Source organism: Aquarana catesbeiana, linkage group LG13 (assembly GCF_042186555.1).
Source record: "Aquarana catesbeiana isolate 2022-GZ linkage group LG13, ASM4218655v1, whole genome shotgun sequence".
Taxonomy (NCBI): domain Eukaryota; kingdom Metazoa; phylum Chordata; class Amphibia; order Anura; family Ranidae; genus Aquarana; species Aquarana catesbeiana.
The window spans coordinates 171,641,356-171,663,189 of record NC_133336.1 but is presented as its reverse complement, the minus strand read 5'-3'; the positions used below and the strand labels follow the sequence as shown (position 1 = coordinate 171,663,189).

The 21,834-nt window shown below is 47.4% G+C and overlaps 1 protein-coding gene across 1 annotated transcript in view; it reads left to right on the top strand.

The window, feature by feature from the left end:
• The window catches only part of LOC141117132 (receptor-interacting serine/threonine-protein kinase 3-like), a 193,792-nt gene that overhangs the window by 55,609 nt on the left and 116,349 nt on the right, over window positions 1–21,834 (top strand). The window contains exon 3 of the mRNA XM_073609770.1: window positions 1,785–1,924. Coding sequence (XP_073465871.1) covers window positions 1,785–1,924 — 140 coding nt within the window. The remainder of the gene's footprint in view (window positions 1–1,784; window positions 1,925–21,834) is intronic.

Sequence of the window (21,834 nt, the reverse complement as noted above, 5' to 3'; positions counted from 1 at the left end):
AAGGAGCTGGAGCAGTTTTGCAAGGAGGAATGGGCAAAAATCCCAGTGGTAAGATGTGGCAAGCTCATAGAGACATATCCAAAGCGACTTGGAGCTGTGATAACCACAAAAGGTGGTTCTACAAAGTATTGACTTTAGGAGGTGAATAGTTATGCACATTGACTTTTTCTGTTATTTTGTCCTATTTGTTGTTTCCTTCACAATAAAAAAAAAATCTTCAAAGATTGATGTTCTGTAAACTAAATGATGCAAATCCTCAAACAATCCATGTTAATTCCAGGTTGTGTGGCAACAAAACACAAAAAAAAGGCAAGGGGGGTGAATACTTTTGCAAGGCACTGTATGTGTGTTTTAGTCGGGCAGGACTGGTGCAGTGACTCAGTCAGGAGGACTGGGAAGAGAAACAGCCAGGTTGGCTAGCATTCTGCAAGCAAGTGGAACTGGGATCAGTGGCCACAGGGGAATCAGAAGGTGAAGTGAAGCTGCTCACTCCAAGTTTGCACTTTGTCAAGTAACTGCGAGTTCCTGCCTGTAATGGGCCTTTACTGAACTAGCAATATACAATTACGGTATTTCCTTCAGGAGTGGGTCAGCAGAAGCTGTACATAGGAATCACGTTTGTGCAGGTGGAAGGAAGAAGAGGAGCCTGTAAATAGAGAGGAAGTGTCCCCGAAGTTCTGTTTTGTTGTCACTGGGCATCCCATAATCCTTTACCCCATCCAAGTTATCTCCTAATAAAACATCAAAAACAAGTCAAAGACTGATTTTCTGTGTCCGGATGAAAGAAGGAAATGCTGTGTGACTGGCTGTGCAGCAGTGGGGAACCCTGACTTCAGCAACTCCCGCGGGGGTAGTGCTACACACAAAAGCATCCATTAGGTTGACAACAATGAAGAGTGATCAAATCTGGCTCTCAGTTGACATTCTAGTTCACAGATCATCAGTTAGGTTGAGATCGGTGGTTTGTGAAGAGCAATCAGGTTCTTTTACTCTCAGTAAACAACTAGGGCAGAATTTAAATGATTGGCTCATCAAATGGCAATTTTCCAACAAGTCACTGAGGTGTGAGCAAATCTACTACCAATGATTGCTGTTGGTGACTGCATTTGTTTCCACTGTATCCAAGGATGTGGGTTTTACACTCATCCTTACTAAATGCCCTCCTTATCCCATACATACCCCCTTTCAGCCTGTGACCTACCCCAGCTCGGGCTGCTCTAGTCCTCTTCACTAAACTGATTGGCCACAGTGTATATTTTATGGAACATATGTTGCACATTCACAGTATAATAAGTGAGGCCACAGCAGGTGGTAGAATTCACTATCCCAGCTGAAGCAAGTAGAAAATTGGTGACCGAGAGGGTACTCTAGACAAAAACTCTTACAATGGGGAACATACTTTTAAAAATAAACCCTAATTTATGAGGTGCATCTGGTAACCATTTTTTTACTGCTCTTTTAGAATGGAAAAAATAAGCAAATGTACCGCCCACCACCACTATCTTTGCATATGAAACTATCTAGAGATTCTTATAATTTTAGTATGTTCTATTCATTATATGCTAAGTCACACCGAGAGGTGCAAACTATGCTTGGTTTATGTCTTTGTTTTCTATTTGACTTATTACTTTATGATATGGACTAATTTGTTATATTTGTTTATATGTTTTTGCAACAAAAAATTAAAAAAAAGTATTTTATAACAAAAAAAAAAAAAAAAAGATTCTCTCTGATGCCAGGATTTGACAACTAATATAAAATGAATTATAATTCTTCTTTAACAGATCACAGATTTCGGATTGTCCAAGATTGTAGGGGCTACTTCTTCTAATGCACCATCATTTGCAGGGACAGTGTCCTACATGCCACCCGAAGCTCTAAAGGACATTAACTATCAGCTTTCAAAATCATATGATGTTTACAGGTAAGAGAAAGATGGCCATGGATTTATGCAGTGGCGGCCCACCCATAGGGATCGCAGGGGCTCCGCCCCCTGAAGCTACTGATGGGGACATCTTATGTGAAGGGGGACTCTGAGGGGGGCATCTGATGTAAAGGGGGACTCTAATGGGGACATCTGATGTAAAGGGGGACTCTGATGGTGATACCTGATGTAAAGGGAGACTCTCATAGTGACACCTGATGTGAAGGGGGACTCTGATGGGGACACCTGATGTAAAGTGGAACTCTGATAGGGACACCTGATGAAAAGGGGGACTCTGATGGGGACACCTGATGAAAAGGGGGACTCCGATGGTGGCATCTGATGTAAAGGGGGACTCCGATGGTGGCATCTGATGTAAAGGGGGACTTTGATGGTGACACCTGATGTAAAGGGGGACTCTGATGTGACATTTGATGTGAAGGGTGACTCTGATGGGGACACCTGGTGTAAGGAGGCCTGTATAGGGGACATCTGATGTAAAGGGCAGACTCTGATGGGGACATCTTATGTAAAGGGGGACTCCGATGGTGACACCTGGTGTAAAGGGGGACTCTGATGGGGACATCTGATGTAAAGGGGGACTCTGATGGGGACATCTGATGTAAAGGGAGACTCTGATGAGGACATCTGATGTAAAGGAGGACTCTGATGGGGACATCTGATGTAAAGGGGGACTCTGATGGGGACATCTGATGTAAAGGGGATTCTGATGGGGACATCTGATGTAAAGGGGGACTCTGATGGGAACACCTGATGTAAAGGGGGACTCTAATGGTGACACTTGATGTAAAAGGGGACTCTGATGGTGGCACCTGATGTAAAGGGGGACTTTGATGGTGACATCTGATGTAAAGGGGGACTCCGATGGTGACACCTGATGTAAAGGGGGACTCTGATGTGACATTTGATGTGAAGGGTGACTCTGATGGGGACACCTGGTGTAAGGAGGCCTCTAATGGGGACATCTGATGTAAAGGGCAGACTCTCATGGGGACATCTTATGTAAAGGGGGACTCCAATGGTGACACCTGGTGTAAAGGGGGACTCTGATGGGGACATCTGATGTAAAGGGGGACTCTGATGGGGACATCTGATTTAACCACTTGACAACTGGGCACTTAAACCCCCTTCCTAACCAGACCAATTTTCAGCTTTTGGTGCTCTCACATTTTGAATGACAATTACTCAGTCATGCAACACTGTATCTTTATGAAATTTTTGTCCTTTTTTTCACACAAATAGAGCTTTCTTTTGGTGGTATTTAATCACTGCTGGGTTCTTTATTTTTTGCGCCGTAAAAGAAAAAAGACAGAAAAATCTGTAAAAAAATACATTTTTCTTCATTTCTGTTATAATATTTTGCAAATTAGTAATTTTTCTTCATATATTTTGGCCAAAATTTATACCGCTACATATCTTTGGTAAAAATAACCCAAATCGGTGGATATTATTTGGTCTTTTTGAAAGTTATAGAGTCCAAAAGCTATGGTGCGCATATCTGAAAATTGATCACACCTGAATTACTGACGGCCTATCTAATTTCTTGAGACCCTAACATGCCAGAAAAGTACAAATACCCCCCAAATGACCCCTTTTTGGAAAGAAGACATTCCAAGGTATTTAGAAAGATGCATGGTGAGTTTTTTGAAGTTGTCATTTTTTCCCACAATTCTTTGCAAAATCAAGGTTTTTTTTTTACTTTTTTTTTTTCCACAAAATTGTCATATTAGCAGGGTATTTCTCACAGACCGCATATGCATACCACAAATTACACCCCAAAACACATTCTGCTATTACTCCCGAGTATGGTGATACCACATGTGTGAGACTTTTACACAGCGTGGCCACATACAGAGGCCCAACATGCAGGGGAGCACCTTCAGGTGTTCTGGAGCACCCAGGCCAATTCTGACATTTCTCTCCTACATGTAAAAATCATCATTTATTAGCTAGAAAATTACTTAGAACCCCAAAACATTATATATGTTTTTTTAGCAAAGACCCTGGAGAATACAATGGCGGTCGTTGCAACTTTTTATCTCGCACGGTATTTGCGCAGCAATTTTTTTAACGCTTTTTTTTGGAAAAAAAAATGTTTTGTGCTTTACAAAAACCAAAACAGTAAAGTTAGCCCAATGTTTTTGCATAATGTGAAAGATGAAGTTACGCCGAGTAAATAGATACCCAACATGTCACCCTTCAAAATTGCACGCGCTTGTGGAATGGCGCCAAACTTTGCTACTCAAAAATCCCCATAGGCGACGCTTTAAAATTTTTTACTGGTTACATGTTTTGAGTTACAGAGGAGGTCTAGGGCCAAAATTATTGCTCTCGCTCTACCGATCGTAGCGATACCTCACATGTGTGGTTTGAACACCGTTTTCATATGTGGTCGGGACTTACGTATGCGTTCGCTTCTGCATGCGAGCTCACAGGGACAGGGGCGCTTTAAAATTTTTTTTTTTTTTTTTATTGTTCATTTTACTTTATTTATTTTAGTTTGATGCTTTTTTCCAAAAAAATAAATTTTTGACCACTTTTATTCCTATTACAAGGAATATAAACATCCTTGTAATAGGAATATGGCATGACAGGTCCTCTTTACAGTGAGATATGGGGTCAATAAGACCCCACATCTCACCTCTAGGCTGGGAAGCCTGAAATTAAAAAAAAAAAAAAAAAAGATCCTGGCTTCGATCGTAGCGGTGAGTCGGTAGAAGCACCGCAAGGCGGCGGGAAGGGGGGACGTCCCCTCTCGCCTCCCGTAAGAACGATCAAGCAGTGGAACAGCTGCTATGATCATTCTCATGGTGTAGGGAATCGCCGGCTGAAAAAGCTGATATCTGAATGATGCCTGTAGCTGCAACCATCATTCAGATATCTCCGCACAAAGTCAAGGACGTTGTATGACGGCCGGCGGGCGGGAAGTGGTTAAAACGCTTTTTTTTTTTTTAACACAAAGTTGTCCATTTATACAATATTTCTACCACATAACATGTACATGCCAAAAATGACACCCAAAATAGATTCTCCTGCTCCTCCTGAGTACGGCGATACTACATGTGTGAGACTTCCACAGCCTGGCCACATACAGAGGGCGAGTACAGCTGAGCATGGCTCAGCATGGCAGGGTATGGCGGGGTATTGCGGAGTATGGCGGGGTATTGCGGAGTATGGCGGGGTATGGCGGAGTATGGCGGGGTATGGCGGAGTATGGCAGGGTATTGCGGAGTATGGCGGGGTATTGCGGGGTATGGCGGAGTATGGCGGGGTATGGCGGGGTATGGCGGAGTATGGCGCGGTATGGCAGAGTATGGCGGAGTATGGCGGAGTATGGCGGGGTATGGCGGGGTATTGCGGGGTATGGCGGAGTATGGTGGAGTATGGCGGGGTATTGCGGAGTATGGCGGGGTATGGCGGGGGCATGGCAGAGTATGGCGGGGGGCATTGCAGAGTATGGCGGGGGCATTGCAGAGTATTGTGGGGGCATTGCAGAGTATTGCACAGCATTGCAGAGTATTGTGGGGGCATTGCAGAGTATTGTGGGGGTATTGCAGAGTATTGCACAGCATTGCAGAGTATTGTGGGGGCATTGCAGAGTATTGCACAGCATTGCAGAGTATTGTGGGGGTGTTGCAGAGTATTGCACAGCATTGCAGAGTATTGTGGGGGCATTGCAGAGTATTGCAGAGTATTGTGGGGGTATTGCAGAGTATTGTGGGGGTATTGCAGAGTATTGCACAGCATTGCAGAGTATTGTGGAGGTATTGCAGAGTATTGTGGGGGTATTGCAGAGTATTGTGGGGGTATTGCAGAGTATTGCACAGCATTGCAGAGTATTGTGGGGGTATTGCAGAGTATTGTGCTGGTATTGCAGAGTATTGCACAGCATTAGTAGTAGGGATGGCTGAGCATGGATGGATGGATGTCTCTGTGCAGCGCTGAGGGCACTACACATACAGCCCACAGCGCTGCAGACATCCATCCATCCCCCTCCCCGCTCACTGTGTACCGATCGGTACACAGGAGGGGAGGAGAGGAACCGGCGTCATCAGATGACGCCGGTCTGTTTACATGTGATCGCGCCGTCATTTGACGGCTCGATCACATGGTAAACGGCCGCGATCAGCGGCCATTTACCGGGATCCGTGATGCGCCGGGTCCCCTGGACCCGGCGGTCACGGATGTGTTCGGGTGCGCGCCCCAGGGGGCGCGCGAGAGGGGAATTCTGGGAGGACGTCATAGTACGTCCACCCAGAGTTATCCAACCGCCCTGCAGCCGTCATTCGGCTATGGGCCGGTTGGTAAGTGGTTAAAGAAGGACTCTGATGGGGACACCTGATGTAAAGGGGGACTCTGATGGGGACATCTGATGTAAAGGGGACTCTGATGGGGACACCTGATGTAAAGGGGGACTCTGATGGGGACACCTGATGTAAAGGGGGACTCTAATGGTAACACTTGGTGTAAAGAAGGACTCTGATGGGGGACACCTGATTTATAGGGGGATGCTGATGGGGACACCTGATATAAAGGGGGTCTCTGATGGGGACACCTGATGAAAAGGGGGACTCTGATGGGGACATCTGATGTAAAGGGGGACTCTGATGGGGACATCTGATGAAAGGGGGGACTCTGATGGGAACACCTGATATAAAGGGGGACACATGATGAAAAGGGGGACTCTGATGGGGACACATGATGAAAATAGGGACTCTGATGGGGACACCTGATGAAAAGGTGGCTCTGATGGGGATATCTGATGTAAAGGGGAATTTAATGGGGACAACTGATGTAAAGAAGGATTTTGATGGGGGACACCTGATTTATAGGGGGATGCTGATTGGGACACCTGATATAAAGGGGGTCTCCTGCTGTAAAGGTGGACTCGGATTGGGACACCTGATGTAAAAGGGGACTCTGATGAGGACACCTTTATGTTAAGTGGTTTTATTTTAGTTTACTTGAAATGTGGATGTGATTAGCCTACTGTGACAGTCACTGTGAGGCTGCTTTGGATGGGCACAGTTTTATCTAGAAGTAATGATACATAATCACCTGATAAATGGCTATTTACAGTCCTGCATTACTAACAGTTTATTTTTTTCAGTTTGTTTGCACCCCCAAAAAATTTGGAGCACCAGCCACCACTGGATTTATGAATTGTATTATTGTGTTTTGAATCTACAGTGCCTTGCAAAAGTATTCACCCCCTTGACTTTTTACCTATTTTGTTACATTACAGCCTTTAGTTCAATGTTTTTTAATCTGAATTTTATGTGATGGATCAGAACACAATAGTCTAAGTTGGTTAAGTAAAATTAGAAAAATATATACATAAAACTATTTTTCAGAAATAAAAAAATGATAATTGGCATGTGCGTATGTATTCACCCCTTTGTTATGAAGCCCATAAAAAGCTGTGGTGCAACCAATTACCTTCAGAAGTCACATAATTAGTGAAATGATGTCCACCTGTGTGCAATCTAAGTGTCACAGGGTCTGTCATTACATATACACACCTTTTTGAAAGGCCCCAGAGGCTGTAACACCTAAGCAAGAGGCACCACTAACCAAACACTGCCATGAAGACCAAGGAACTCTCCAAACAAGTAAGAGACAATGTTGTTGAGAAGTACAAGTCAGGGTTAGGTTATAAAAAAATATCCAAATCTTTGATGATCCCTAGGAGCACCATCAAATCTATCATAACCAAATGGAAAGAACATGGCACAACAGCAAAGCTGCCAACAGACGGCCGCACACCAAAACTCATGGACCGGGCAAGGAGGGCATTAATCAGAGAGGCAGCACAGAGACCTAAGGTAACCCTGTAGGAGCTGCAGAGTTCCACAGCAAAGACTGGAGTATCTGTACATAGGATGACAATAAGCCATACGCTCCATAGAGTTGAGCTTTATGGCAGAGTGGCCAGAAGAAAGACATTACTTTCAGCAAAAAACAAAATGGCAGGTTTTGAGTTTGCGAAAAGGCATGTGGGAGACTCCCAAAATGTATGGAGGAAGGTGCTCTGGTCTGATGAGACTAAAATTTAACTTTTTGGCCATCAAAGAAAACACTAGGTCTGGCGCAAACCCAACACATCACATCACCCAAAGAACACCATCCCCACAGTGAAACATGGTGGTGGCAGCATCATGCTGTAGGGATGTTTTTCAGCAGTCAGGACTGGGAAACTGGTCAGAGTGAAAGATGGATGGTGCTAAATACAGGGATATTCTTGAGCAAAACCTGTACCAGTCTGTGTGTGATTTGAGGCTAGGACGGAGGTTCACCTTCCAGCAGGACAATGACCCCAAACAAACTGCTAAAGTAACACTTGAGTGGTTTAAGGGGAAACATGTACAAGCAGTCCCCGAGTTACAAACACCCGAGTTACGAACGACTCCTACTTACGAACGGCCTCAAATGCCGGCCACATGTGCTCCATGCGGGTCCTGGATACCTTTCGAACACTTTCGAGCACTTCTGAACACATCCCACACTGCCGTACTATGCCCCAGATAACATAACAAGCGCCCGGAACATCCCACATCCATGCACAGGCGGCAGTTACACTCGTGAATGCAGTGTTTCGACCAGAAGTTCCACTTAAAAAATGCAGTGTTGAGACTTACGAACAACTTTGACTTACGAACAAACCTATAGTCCCTATTGTGTTCGTAACTCGGGGACTGCCTTTATATGTGTTGAAATGGCCTAGTCAATGCCCAGAGCTCAATCCAATAGAAAATCTGTGGTCAGACTTAAAGATTGCTGTTCAAGCGCAAACCATCCAACTTGAAGGAGCTGGAGCAGTTTTGTCAGGAGGAATGGACAAAAATCCCAGTGATTAGCTCATAGAGACTTATCCAAAGCGACTTGGAGCTGTGATAGCCACAAAAGGTGGCTCTACAAAGTATTGACTTTAGGGGGTGAATAGTTATGCACATTGACTTTTTCTGTTATTTTGTCCTATTTGTTGTTTGCTTCACAATTATAAAAAACCTCTTCAAAGTTGTGGGCATGTTCTGTAAATTGAATGATGCAAATCCTCAAACAGTCCATGTTATTTCCAGGTTGTGAGGCAACAAAACACGAAAAATGCTAAGGGGGGTGAATACTTTTGCAAGGCACTGTTGTACATATAAACCATAATGACTGCTCTGTGTAAAAAAATATTTAAAAACTATACATAAAAATAGTTTCTTAAAACACTTGTTTCATATAAATTATCACTAAACTGACCAAGGATAAATGTGCAGGTACCTAGTTAAACTCCAGGAGCAGAGCCATAACTAGAACCTTTAGGGCCCTGATGCAAGAAACCATGAAGGGCCCTCCTAACCCGAGCCCCTTCCCATTGATTCCAGGGCTCTTTACTCCCATCACAGGACCCTTTATTATGGTCCCACAGTGGGACTATTTCACATGTTCTGCAGCAGGCCTACACTTACATTAGAGTCCCCCTTTAAATCACAGTTCCCCTTTAACATCAGGGTAAACTCTGATGTACTCTAAAGAGAATTCTGTGGACCATGATGTAAGGGGGAATGCTGCAGTCTCTGGTATAAAGGGAAACTCTGATGTAAGAGGTTCTCTGATCACCAGAGACCCCCTTACACCAGAGTTCGTAGAGTTCCTTTTTACCTTAGAGTCTGCAAAGTTTCCCCTTGCACTATAAGCTATAAGGGTGTACTCTGCTGACTCTGATGTAAGGAAGGATGCTGGGAACTCTGATGTGGGGGGGGGGGGGTCTCTGGTGACCAGAGAACCTCCTAAGTCTGTGTATTCACTCTGAAGTCTCTGGTGCAAAGGGGAATTCTAATTTATAGGGTTCACAGATGCAAGAGGGGAGAGAGGACACTGATATAAGGGGTAACCTTTATATCAGTGTCCCCCTTTACATCAGTGACCCCCCACAGATTGATTGCACATTTTATTGCATGCCAAACCACATGGTGCTGTAGCACCATTAATTAATTTAAAAAAAATGTAATTAAAATGAATGGGCTGCCCTACCTATGATGTGCACGTGCAAATGCGCATGCACAGATCTGAACCAAGTCCCATATATCACAATCCCGTTCTTACATTAGCATCCTGTCAGAAACCATGAATCAGACCAAGACAGAAGTACAGTTAAATCACACTTGTTTAATAATAAAAGTAAAATAGAACAAACGTAGTCAAAACATGGACATAGTTTGGTAACCGGAACGGATAGTGAGCCAAGCCAGAAGGTCAGGGATCAATGTAGTGGAACAGCATGCAGGATCTGGAGCCAGAAGAGATGTCGGCCAAGTAAGTCTTTAAACAGGAACGCAGGAGATGGTCTCTGTGATATTGACCAAGGCGAAGGCAGAGATCCTCTGGGCTGGACGGCTTAAGTAGGCAGGACTGACGAGCAGGATATCATCAACAGCTGAGTAACTGTGGAGAGATAGGAGCTGGCAATTAGCCGACAGCTGAGCGGCCAGCTCTGTGAAGGAAAGGCTGAGCCCAGCCCTGACACATCATCAGTCCCCCCTTCACATCACAGTCACTCCCCTTCACAGTACTGTCCTGAGCCCGCACCCATTACTGTCCTTAGCCCCCCGTGTTACTGTCTTAAACCTGCTATTACTACCCTCAGCCCCCCATTAATGTCCCCCATTAATGTCCTGAGCCCCCCATTACTTTCCTCAGTCCCCTCCATTAATGTCCCCCCTCATTAACCAGTTCCGGACCACCTACTGCTCATTTACTGTGGCAGGGTGGCCCGGCTATGCTAAACAAGTACCCCCGCCGTCCCCGCAGCAATCGGATTAGTTATAGAACCGATCAGTTGTCAGGTCCAGCCAATGATTTATGGCCTGGACCTGCTGATCAGTTCTGGCGAATGACGGAATGTCCTGTGCCTGTTTAATGTAAACACAGGCACAGGAAATGATGTGATCTCCTTGCACGCTGGAACCGAAAGGGCTCCAGGAGAGGAGATGACATCTAACAGTGACAGTGAGTACACAAGCACTACACTGACACCAGGACACATAGGCATAGGCCTTTCACTCCCTGTCACAGTGTCACCACTGATTTTTTACTGATCACTGTATTGGTGTAACTTGTGACGCTAAACAGCGTTAGGGGCAGTTAGCGGTAGTTAGCGTTAGTCCCAGATAGGTTCAGGGTACCCACCATATATTCCCTAATAAAGGTTTAACTCCTTGATCGCCCCCAGTTAACCCTTTCACTCTCTGTCACAGTGTCATTAGTACAGTGTACAGATCTTTTTTTCTGATCACTGTATTAGTGTCACGGGTGACGCTAGTTAGCGTCAGCCTCAGTTAGCATCAATCCCAGACAATGTCATATTTTAACCCTTTGATTGCCAGTAACACTAACACACACACTATGGGGTTTAATTACTAAAGGGAAAATCCACTCTGCACTACAAGTTACATAGTTACATAGTAGGCGAGGTTGAAAAAAGACACAAGTCCATCAAGTCCAACCTATGTGTGATTATGTGTCAGTATTACATTGTATATCCCTGTATGTTGCGTTCATTTAGGTGCTTATCTAATATTTTCTTGAAACTATCGATGCTCCCCGCTGAGACCACCGCCTGTGGAAGGGAATTCCACATCCTTGCCACTCTTACAGTAAAAAACCCTCTACGTAGTTTAAGGTTAAACCTCTTTTCTTCTAATTTTAATGAGTGGCCACGAGTCTTGTTAAACTCTCTTCTGCGAAAAAGTTTTATTTCTATTGTGGGATCACCAGTACGGTATTTGTATATTGAAATCATATCCCCTCTCAAGCGTCTCTTCTCCAGAGAGAATAAGTTCAGTGCTCGTAACCTTTCCTCATAACCAAGATCCTCCAGATCCTTTATTAGCTTTGTTGCTCTTCTTTGTACTCGCTCCATTTCCAGTACATCCTTCCTGAGGACTGATGCCCAGAACTGGACAGCATACTCCAGGTGCGGCCGGACCAGAGTCTTGTAGAGTGGGAGAATTATCGTTTTATCTCTGGAGTTGATCCCCTTTTTAATGCATGCCAATATTCTGTTTGCTTTGTTAGCAGCAGCTTGGCATTGCATGACATTGTTGAGCCTATCATCTACTAGGACCCCCAGGTCCTTTTCCATCCTAGATTCCCCCAGAGGTTCTCCCCCCCAGTGTATAGATTGCATTCATATTTTTGCCACCCAAATGCATTATTTTACTTTTTTCTACATTGAACCTCATCTGCCATGTAGTTGCCCACTCCATTAATTTGTTCAGATCTTTTTTCAAGGTTTCCACATCCTGCGGAGAAGTTATTGCCCTGCTTAGCTTAGTATCGTCTGCAAATACAGAGATTGAACTGTTTATCCCATCCTCCAGGTCGTTTATGAACAAATTAAATAGGATTGGTCCCAGCACAGAACCCTGGGGAACCCCACTACCCACCCCTGACCATTCTGAGTACTCCCCATTTATCACCACCCTCTGAACTCGCCCTTGTAGCCAGTTTTCAATCCATGTACTCACCCTATGGTCCATGCCAACGGACCTTATTTTGTACAGTAAACGTTTATGGGGAACTGTGTCAAATGCTTTTGCAAAATCCAGATACACCACGTCTACGGGCCTTCCTTTATCTAGATGGCAACTCACCTCCTCATAGAAGGTTAGTAGATTGGTTTGGCAAGAATGATTCTTCATGAATCCATGCTGATTACTGCTAATGATACCATTCTCATTACTAAAATCTTGTTTATAGTCCCTTATCATCCCCTCCAAGAGTTTACATACTATTGATGTTAGGCTAACTGGTCTGTAATTCCCAGGGATGTATTTTGGGCCCTTTTTAAATATTGGTGCTACATTGTCTTTTTTCCAATCAGCTGGTACCATTCCAGTCAGTAGACTGTCTGTAAAAATTAGGAACAACGGTCTGGCAATCACTTCACTGAGTTCCCTAAGTACCCTCGGATGCAAGCCACCTGGTCCCGGTGATTTATTAATGCTAAGTTTCTCAAGTCTAATTTTAATTCTGTCCTCTGTTAACCATGGAGGTGCTTCCTGTGTTGTGTCATGAGGATAAACACTGCAGTTTTGGTTACTGAAGCCCCCCGATTCATTCGTGAAAACTGAGGAGAAGAATAAATTCAATACCTTCGCCATCTGCCCATCCTTTGTAACCAGATGTCCTTCCTCATTCTTTATGGGGCCAATGTGGTCAGTCCTCCCTTTTTTACTGTTTACATACTTAAAGAATTTCTTGGGATTTTTTTTGCTCTCCTCCGCTATGTGTCTTTCATGTTCTATCTTAGCCGTCCTAATTGCACCCTTACATTTCTTGTTGCATTCTTTATAAAGTCTGAATGCTGAGGATGATCCCTCAACCTTGTATTTTTTGAAGGCCTTCTCCTTTGCTTTTATAAGCATTTTTATATTGGAGTTAAGCCATCCAGGACTTTTGTTCGCCTTTTAAATTTATTACCCAATGGGATACATTGGCTAATGCTCTTATTTAATATACTCTTAAAGCAAACCCATCTCTCCTCCGTGTTCTTTGTTCCTAATATTTTATCCCAATTTATGCCTTTTAGCAAGGTTTGTAGTTTAGGGAAGTTAGCTCTTTTGAAATTCAGTGTCTTTGTATTCCCTTTATCTTTCCTATTTGTGTGATTTATACTGAAACTAATTGACCTGTGATCGCTGTTACCTAAATTACCCCGTATTTCCACATCCGTGATCAGGTCTGTATTGTTGGTAATCAGTATATCCAGTAATGTTTTATTTCTAGTTGGTGCGTCTACCATCTGACCCATAAAATTGTCCTGCAAGACATTAAGGAACTGGCGAGCCTTAAATGAACGCGCGGTTCCCTCCGCCCAGTCTATGTCTGGATAATTAAAATCCCCCATTATGATAACGTTTCCCATCCTTGCTGCTAATCCAAATCCACTTCCTCCCTTTAGGTTAGGGGGCCTATAGCATACTCCCAGTATTATTTTCCCCTTAGCTTCATCCCTTTGGAGCTCTACCCATAAGGATTCCACCTCCTCCCTAGCTCCCTCAGTGATGTCATCTCTCACATTCACTTGTACATTATTCTTGATATATAGGCATACCCCTCCCCCTTTTTTACCCTCTCTATCCTTGCGGTAAAGTGCAGTCGCTATAGATTGCTGTAGATCTGAGGGGAAGCTCTGCTAATTTTATCATCCAATCATGTGCCAGCAAAAATGCAGTTTTTTTATTTTCCTTGCATGTTCCCCTCAGATCTACAGCGACTGAAAGTGCACTGGTAGTGCAAAGTGGATTTGCCTTTCGTAAATAACCCCCTATATGCCTCCATGACTAAAATTGTGTCTGAAAGGATCAATATCTTTGACATGATCAGAACTATATTAACGTCCCCAATAGTATAGTGCAGCCCTCAAATTTTCCACTCACATTTTGCGAGTGGAAAATTGTTTCTGGCGAGGAGCTGGGCTGCCAGGGAGTGGTGGGCGAGTACCGGCATGCGGGGTTGAACGGGAACCCATTCTACCATCGATCGCCCCGGGGGAAGAGAGCACGAATCACAGAGCGATAGCCTGCTGTTTACATTGCAATTGCCTCCGCTCGTGATTACACACAGCCCCGGCCCTCCTGACCCCGCGCCTGTGATAGAACGCCAGTACAATGCTGGGGCGTGTTCTGTCTATGACAAACCCGGGGTCAGGAGGGCGGGGCTGTGTGTAATCATGAGCGGAGGCAATTGCAATGTAAACTGTAACAGCAGGCTATCGTTCTGTGATCCGGTGGCTTTCCTTTTCCCCGTGATGATCCTCTGCACAGGTGAGGTGAGGCTGCAATGGTGGCATAGGTAAGGTGAGGCTGCAATGGTGGGCACAGTGAGCTGAGGATGCAATGCTGGGCACAGTAAGCTGAGGCTGCAATGGTGGGCACAGTGAGCTGAGGCTGCAATGGTAGGCACAGTTAGCTGAGGATGCAATGGTGGGCACAGCGAGCTGAGACTGCAATGGGGGGCACAGTGAGCTGAGACTGCAATGGTAGGCACAGTGAACTGAGACTGCAATGGTGGGCACAGTGAGCTGAGACTGCAATGGTGGGCACAGTGAGCTGAGGCTACAATGTTGGGCACAGGGAGCTGAGACTGCAATGGTGGGCACAGTGAGCTGAGGCTGCAACGGTGGGCACAGTGAGCTGAGGTTGCAACAGTGGGCACAGTGAGCTGAGGTTGCAACGGTGGGCACAGTGAGCTGAGACTGCAATGGTGGGCACAGATGAGCTGAGACTGCAATGGTGGGCACAGTGAGCTGAGACTGCAATGGTGGCACATGTGAGGTGAGGCTGCAATGGTGGACACAGTGAGCTGAGGCTGCAATGGTGGACACAGTGAGCTGAGGCTGCAATGGTGGGCACAGTGAGCTGAGACTGCAATGGTGGGCACAGTGAGCTGAGACTGCAATGGTGGACACAGTGAGCTGAGACTGCAATGGTGGGCACAGTGAGCTGAGACTGCAATGGTGGGCACAGTGAGCTGAGGCTGCAATGGTGGGCACAGTGAGCTGAGGCTACAATGTTGGGCACAGGGAGCTGAGACTGCAATGGTGGGCACAGTGAGCTGAGACTGCAATGGTGGGCACAGTGAGCTGAGACTGCAATGGTGGGCACAGTGAACTGAGACTGCAATGGTGGGCACAGTGAGCTGAGACTGCAATGGTGGGCACAGTGAGCTGAGGCTACAATGTTGGGCACAGGGAGCTGAGACTGCAATGGTGGGCACAGTGAGCTGAGGCTGCAACGGTGGGCACAGTGAGCTGAGGTTGCAACAGTGGGCACAGTGAGCTGAGGTTGCAACGGTGGGCACAGTGAGCTGAGACTGCAATGGTGGGCACAGATGAGCTGAGACTGCAATGGTGGGCACAGTGAGCTGAGACTGCAATGGTGGCACATGTGAGGTGAGGCTGCAATGGTGGACACAGTGAGCTGAGGCTGCAATGGTGGACACAGTGAGCTGAGGCTGCAATGGTGGGCACAGTGAGCTGAGACTGCAATGGTGGGCACAGTGAGCTGAGACTGCAATGGTGGACACAGTGAGCTGAGACTGCAATGGTGGGCACAGTGAGCTGAGACTGCAATGGTGGGCACAGTGAGCTGAGGCTGCAATGGTGGGCACAGTGAGCTGAGGCTACAATGTTGGGCACAGTGAGCTGAGACTGCAATGTTGGGCACAGTGAGCTGAGACTGCAATGTTGGGCACAGGTGAGGTGAGACGGCAATGGTGGCACATGTGAGGTGAGGCTGCAATGGTGGACACAGTGAGCTGAGACTGCAATGGTGGGCACAGTGAGCTGAGACTGCAATGGTGGGCACAGTGAGCTGAAACTGCAATGGTGGGCACAGTGAGCTGAGACTGCAATGGTGGGCACAGTGAGCTGAGACAGCAATGGTGGCACAGGTGAGGTGAGGCGGCAATGGTGGCACACGTGAGGTGAGGCTGCAATGGTGGACACAGTGAGCTGAAGCTGCAATGTTGGGCACAGTAAGCTGAGACTGCAATGGTGGGCACAGTGAGCTGAGACTGCAATGGTGGGCACAGTGAGCTGAGACTGTAATGGTGGGCACAGTGAGCTGAGACTGCAATGGTGGGCACAGTGAGCTGAGACTGCAATGGTGGGCACAGTGAGCTGAGACTGCAATGGTGGGCACAGTGAGCTGAGACAGCAATGGTGGCACAGGTGAGGTGAGGCGGCAATGGTGGCACACGTGAGGTGAGGCTGCAATGGTGGACACAGTGAGCTGAAGCTGCAATGTTGGGCACAGTAAGCTGAGACTGCAATGGTGGGCACAGTGAGCTGAGACTGCAATGGTGGGCACAGTGAGCTGAGACTGCAATGGTGGGCACAGTGAGCTGAGACTGCAATGGTGGGCACAGTGAGCTGAGACAGCAATGGTGGCACAGGTGAGGTGAGGCAGCAATGGTGGCACACGTGAGGTGAGGCTGCAATGGTGGACACAGTGAGCTGAGGCTGCAATGTTGGGCACAGTAAGCTGAGACTGCAATGGTGGGCACAGTGAGCTGAGACTGCAATGGTGGGCACAGTGAGCTGAGTCTGCAATGGTGGGCACAGTGAGCTGAGACTGCAATGGTGGGCACAGTGAGCTGAGACTGCAATGGTGGGCACAGGTGAGGTGGCAATGGTGGCACACGTGAGGTAAGGCTGCAATGCTGGGCACAGTGAGCTGAGATTGCAATGGTGGGCACAGTGAGCTGAGACTGCAATGGTGGGCACAGTGAGCTGAGACTGCAATGGTGGGCACAGTCAGCTGAGACTGCAATGGTGGGCACAGTGAGCTGAGACTGCAAAGGTGGGCACAGTGAGCTGAGCAGTGAGCTGAGACTGCAGTGGTGGGCACAGTGAGCTGAGGATGCAATGGTGGGCACAGTGAGCTGAGGCTACAATGGTGGGCACAGTGAGCTGAGACTGCAATGGTGGGCACAGGTGAGGTGAGGCGGCAGTGGTGGGCACAGGTGAGGTGAGGCTGCAATGCTGGGCACAGTGAGCTGAGACTGCAATGGTGGGCACAGTGAGCTGAGACTGCAATGGTGGGCACAGTGAGCTGAGACTGCAATGGTGGGCACAGTGAGCTGAGACTGCAATGGTGGGCACAGTGAGCTGAGACTGCAATGGTGGGCACAGTGAGCTGAGGCTGCAATGGTGGGCACAGTGAGCTGAGGCTGCAATGGTGGGCACAGTGAGCTGAGGCTGCAATGGTGGGCACAGTGAGCTGAGGCTGCAATGGTGGGCACAGATGAGGTGAGGCGAGGCTGCAATGGTGGGCAAAGGTGAGCTGAGGCTGCAATGGTGGGCACAGGTGAGGCTGCAATGGTGGGCACAGGTGAGGCTGCAATGGTGGGCACAGGTGAGCTGAGGCTGCAATGGTGGGCACTGATAAAGTTGTTGTTAGTATTTATTTTTGTAACCTAATTCTGCATAGAACATTTAAGTGTCATTTCATGAGATCATATATGAGGGCGTGTATAGGGGCGGAATTAGGGGTGGTGCATGGTAGGGATTGGGTGTGGCAACTGGTGGCGAGTAACCCTTAGAGCCCATTCACACAGGGGCAACACGACTTCCAGCACGACTTTGGGAGGCAACTTGGACACGACTTGAGTATGAATCACAGCGCGACTTGGGGCGACTTACAACACGACTTGAAGTCGCCTCCAGGACAGGGAACTTTACAAGTGGCCAATCAGAGCTTATCAGCTTTTGTGACATACAGTACCTGCCAGCAAGAATGTGTTTCCAGCGCAATCCCATCGCGCTGGTTCTCTGCGACAGGGTACTGTACATCTCGCGCTCCTGAACTGTACCAGGCCACATGCCCTCAACATGGGGGGTGGGTGCTTTGGGGAAGGGGGGCGCCCTGCCTAATAAATTACTTTAAAAACCTGTGTAGTGTGTTTTTTTTTATTGACACTTTTTTTTCCCCCAGGTGAATGGGTAGGGGTACAATGTACCCCATACTCATTCACATAGGGTGGGGGGCTGGGATCTGGGGGCCCCCTTATTAAAGGGGGCTCCCGGATTCCGATGAGCCCCCCGCCCGCAGACCCCGACAACCAACGGCCAGGGTTGTCAGGAAGAGGCCCTTGTCCTCATCATCAAAGCACCCACCCCCCATGTTGAGGGCATGTGGCCTGGTATGGTTCAGGAGGGGGGGACGCTCGCTAGTCCCCACCCCCTTTCCTGACCGTCCGGGCTGCGTGTTCGGATAAGGGTCTAGTATGGATTTTTTTGGGGGACCCCCACACTGCTTTTTCAAGATAGTGGGTTCGCCCTGCGCCCCCCCCACCCCAAAGCACCTTGTCCCCATGTTGATGAGGACAAGGGCCTCTTCCCGACAACCCTGGCCGTTTGTTGTCGGGGTCTGCGGACGGGGGGCTTATTGGAATCCGGGAGCCCCCTTTAATAAGGGGGCCCCCAGATCCCGGCCCCCCACCCTATGTGAATGAGTATGGGGTACATCATACCCCTACCCTTTCACCTGGGGGAAAAATAGTGTCAATAAAAAAACACACTACACAGGTTTTTAAAGTAATTTATTAGGCAGCTCCGAGGGTCTTCTTCCGACTTCGGGGGTCTCTTCCGACTTCTCCGCTTTCTCCACCCTCTTCTCCCGGTGTCTGGTTCTTCTCCCACTCTTCGGCCTCTTCTCCGCTCTCCGGTTCGTCTCCCGCTCTCCGGTTCTTCTGCCGGGCTCCTATGCTATCTTCTGCTCTTTTGCCGCTCTCTTGCTAGCGGTGGCCCGGTATTTTCCATCGTCTTGTTCCCTCTTCTCTTCTTCCGATGTTGACATGACGCTCTCTCCTGATGTAATGCCGTGTACGTGGTGCGCAATGACTTATATAGCCACGGGGCGTGGTCACCAGGTGATGTCACCCGGTGACCCCGCCCCTTATAACGTCACAGTCCTGGGTCATGATGGGACTGTGACATCATAAGGAGCGGATAGCGGAGGAGCCCGGCAGAAGAACCGGAGAGCGGGAGAAGAACCGGAGAGCAGAGAAGAGGCCGGACACCGGGAGAAGAGGTCGGAGAGAGCGGAGAAGTCAGAAGAGACCCCCGAAGTCGAAAGAAGACCCCCGGAGCTGCCTAATAAATTACTTTAAAAACCTGTGTAATGTGTTTTTTTTATTGACACTTTTTTTTCCCCCAGGTGAATGGGTAGGGGTACGATGTACCCGATACTCATTCACATAGGGTGGGGGGCTGGGATCTGGGGGCCCCCTTATTAAAGGGGGCTCCCGGATTCCGATGAGCCCCCCGCCCGCAGACCCCGACAACCAACGGCCAGGGTTGTCAGGAAGAGGCCCTTGTCCTCATCATCAAAGCACCCACCCCCCATGTTGAGGGCATGTGGCCTGGTAGGGTTCAGGAGGGGGGGACGCTCGCTAGTCCCCACCCCCTTTCCTGACCGCCCGGGCTGCGTGTTCGGATAAGGGTCTAGTATGGATTTTGGGGGGACCCCCACACTGTTTTTTCAAGATAGTGGGTTCCCCTTAAAATCTATACCAGACCTAAGGGCCTGGTATGTCCTTGGAGGGAAACCCATGCCGTTTTTTTATTTAAAATTTGGCGTGGAGTTCTCCCTCATGATTCATACCAAAAAACACATTTTTCCTGAAGTAGTACAGGAACTTTTTCTGAAGTCGGAGCGACTTCAGTAGTGCACATTAAGGCGGCTCTCATTCACTAACATTGACTTTCTCATGTCGGGCGACCTGGGACGACTTAAAGTTGGATCCCAAGTCGCCCCTGTGTGAACCGGCTCTTAAGGCCTGGCTAGTAGCTCAGGACTTCAAATTTTGAGCCCTGATATAGTGTTCACAAAAATGCAGCGTTAGCAGGATCAGCCCTGACACCTGCCAGCACCTGCATTTAGCCCCTCTGCCCAGCCCACCCAAACAAGTGCAGTATCAATAGATCACTATCACTTCCAATACACAGTACACAAAACTGCAACATTGGCAGAGTCAGGCCTGATCTCTGCTAGCGCTAGCAGTTTATTTTTTTGTAGCTGTTCAAGCAGTCTCTGACAACCAGGTGCTTTTTCTCCGGTAGCTGTTCAAGCAGTCTCTGACAACCAGGTGCTTTTTTTCCTGTGAGTCACACTACGTACCTGTAAATTTAGTGGCCAAAATGTCAAACAAAAGGTAGTGAAGAGGCCTACAGGATACTGAATATGACAAATGAGAGCGCAGGGGAAGCCTCACTGTCAGAATCAGAATCAGATTCAGGCTCAGTATATGAACCTGTAGAGAGCAGCGACACCCTGACAGATAGCTCTGACGACAGAGTAGAGGTCCCTGATAAGGGCAGGCGTACCTCACCCCATTCTACTGTTGCTGAGGTGCAACAATTGCATGGTTCCCATATGCAGCAGAGTGCCAGTACTAGTGCTGCTCAACCTTCTGGTGAACTGGCGAGCACCAGCAGCCTTGTACATCCTGGTCGGAACCAAACCAGCACTGCAGTAATACTTGATGATGTGGCAAGTCCCATAAGTGCAGTTCAAGCTGGTGCGGTGGTGGAGCACAAGTAGTGTCCCGCAGCCACCAAGAATTCGAATGCAGGCCCATAGAGCCCTTCCTGATGCGCTTGCAAATCCTGATTGGCAGCCCACCACTTCCGCAGCGCCCGTACATCCCCCATTCACTGGCCAACCCGGAATTCAGGTGGAAACAGCAAATTTAACTCCCCTTGGCTTCTATGAGCTGTTTTTCACGTAAGATCTGCGTGGATCTATTCTGGACCAAAGCAATTTATATGCTGGTCAATTTATCTCCGCAAATTTAAATTTGACCCTTGCCAGACAATTTGGCTAGAAACCTATCACATTTCCCGAATTTAAGACCTTTCTGGGCCTATCCCTCCTCATGGGCATTACTAAAAATAGTGAGTTGCGGTCAAATTTGTCCACTGACCCAATTCATCATATGCCCGTGTTCTCTGTTGGCCAGGACTAGATACGAGCAATCTTGCGGTTCATACACTTCAACGACAATGAACTTTGTCATCATTGGGGTGACCCTGAATATGATCGGCTCCACAAAATTTGGCCTCTTGTTACATAGTTACATAGTAGGTGAGGTTGAAAAAAGACACAAGTCCATCAAGTCCAACCTATGTGTGTGTGATTATATATTATCAACATCCCTGTGTGTTGTGGTCGTTCAGGTGCTTATCTAATAGTTTTTTGAAACCACCGCCTGTGAAAGGTATTTCCTCATCCTTGCCGCTCTTACAGTAAAGAACCCTCAATGCAGTTTAAGGTTAAACCTCTTTTCTTCTAATTTTAATCAGTGGCCACGTGTCTTATTAAACTCCCTTC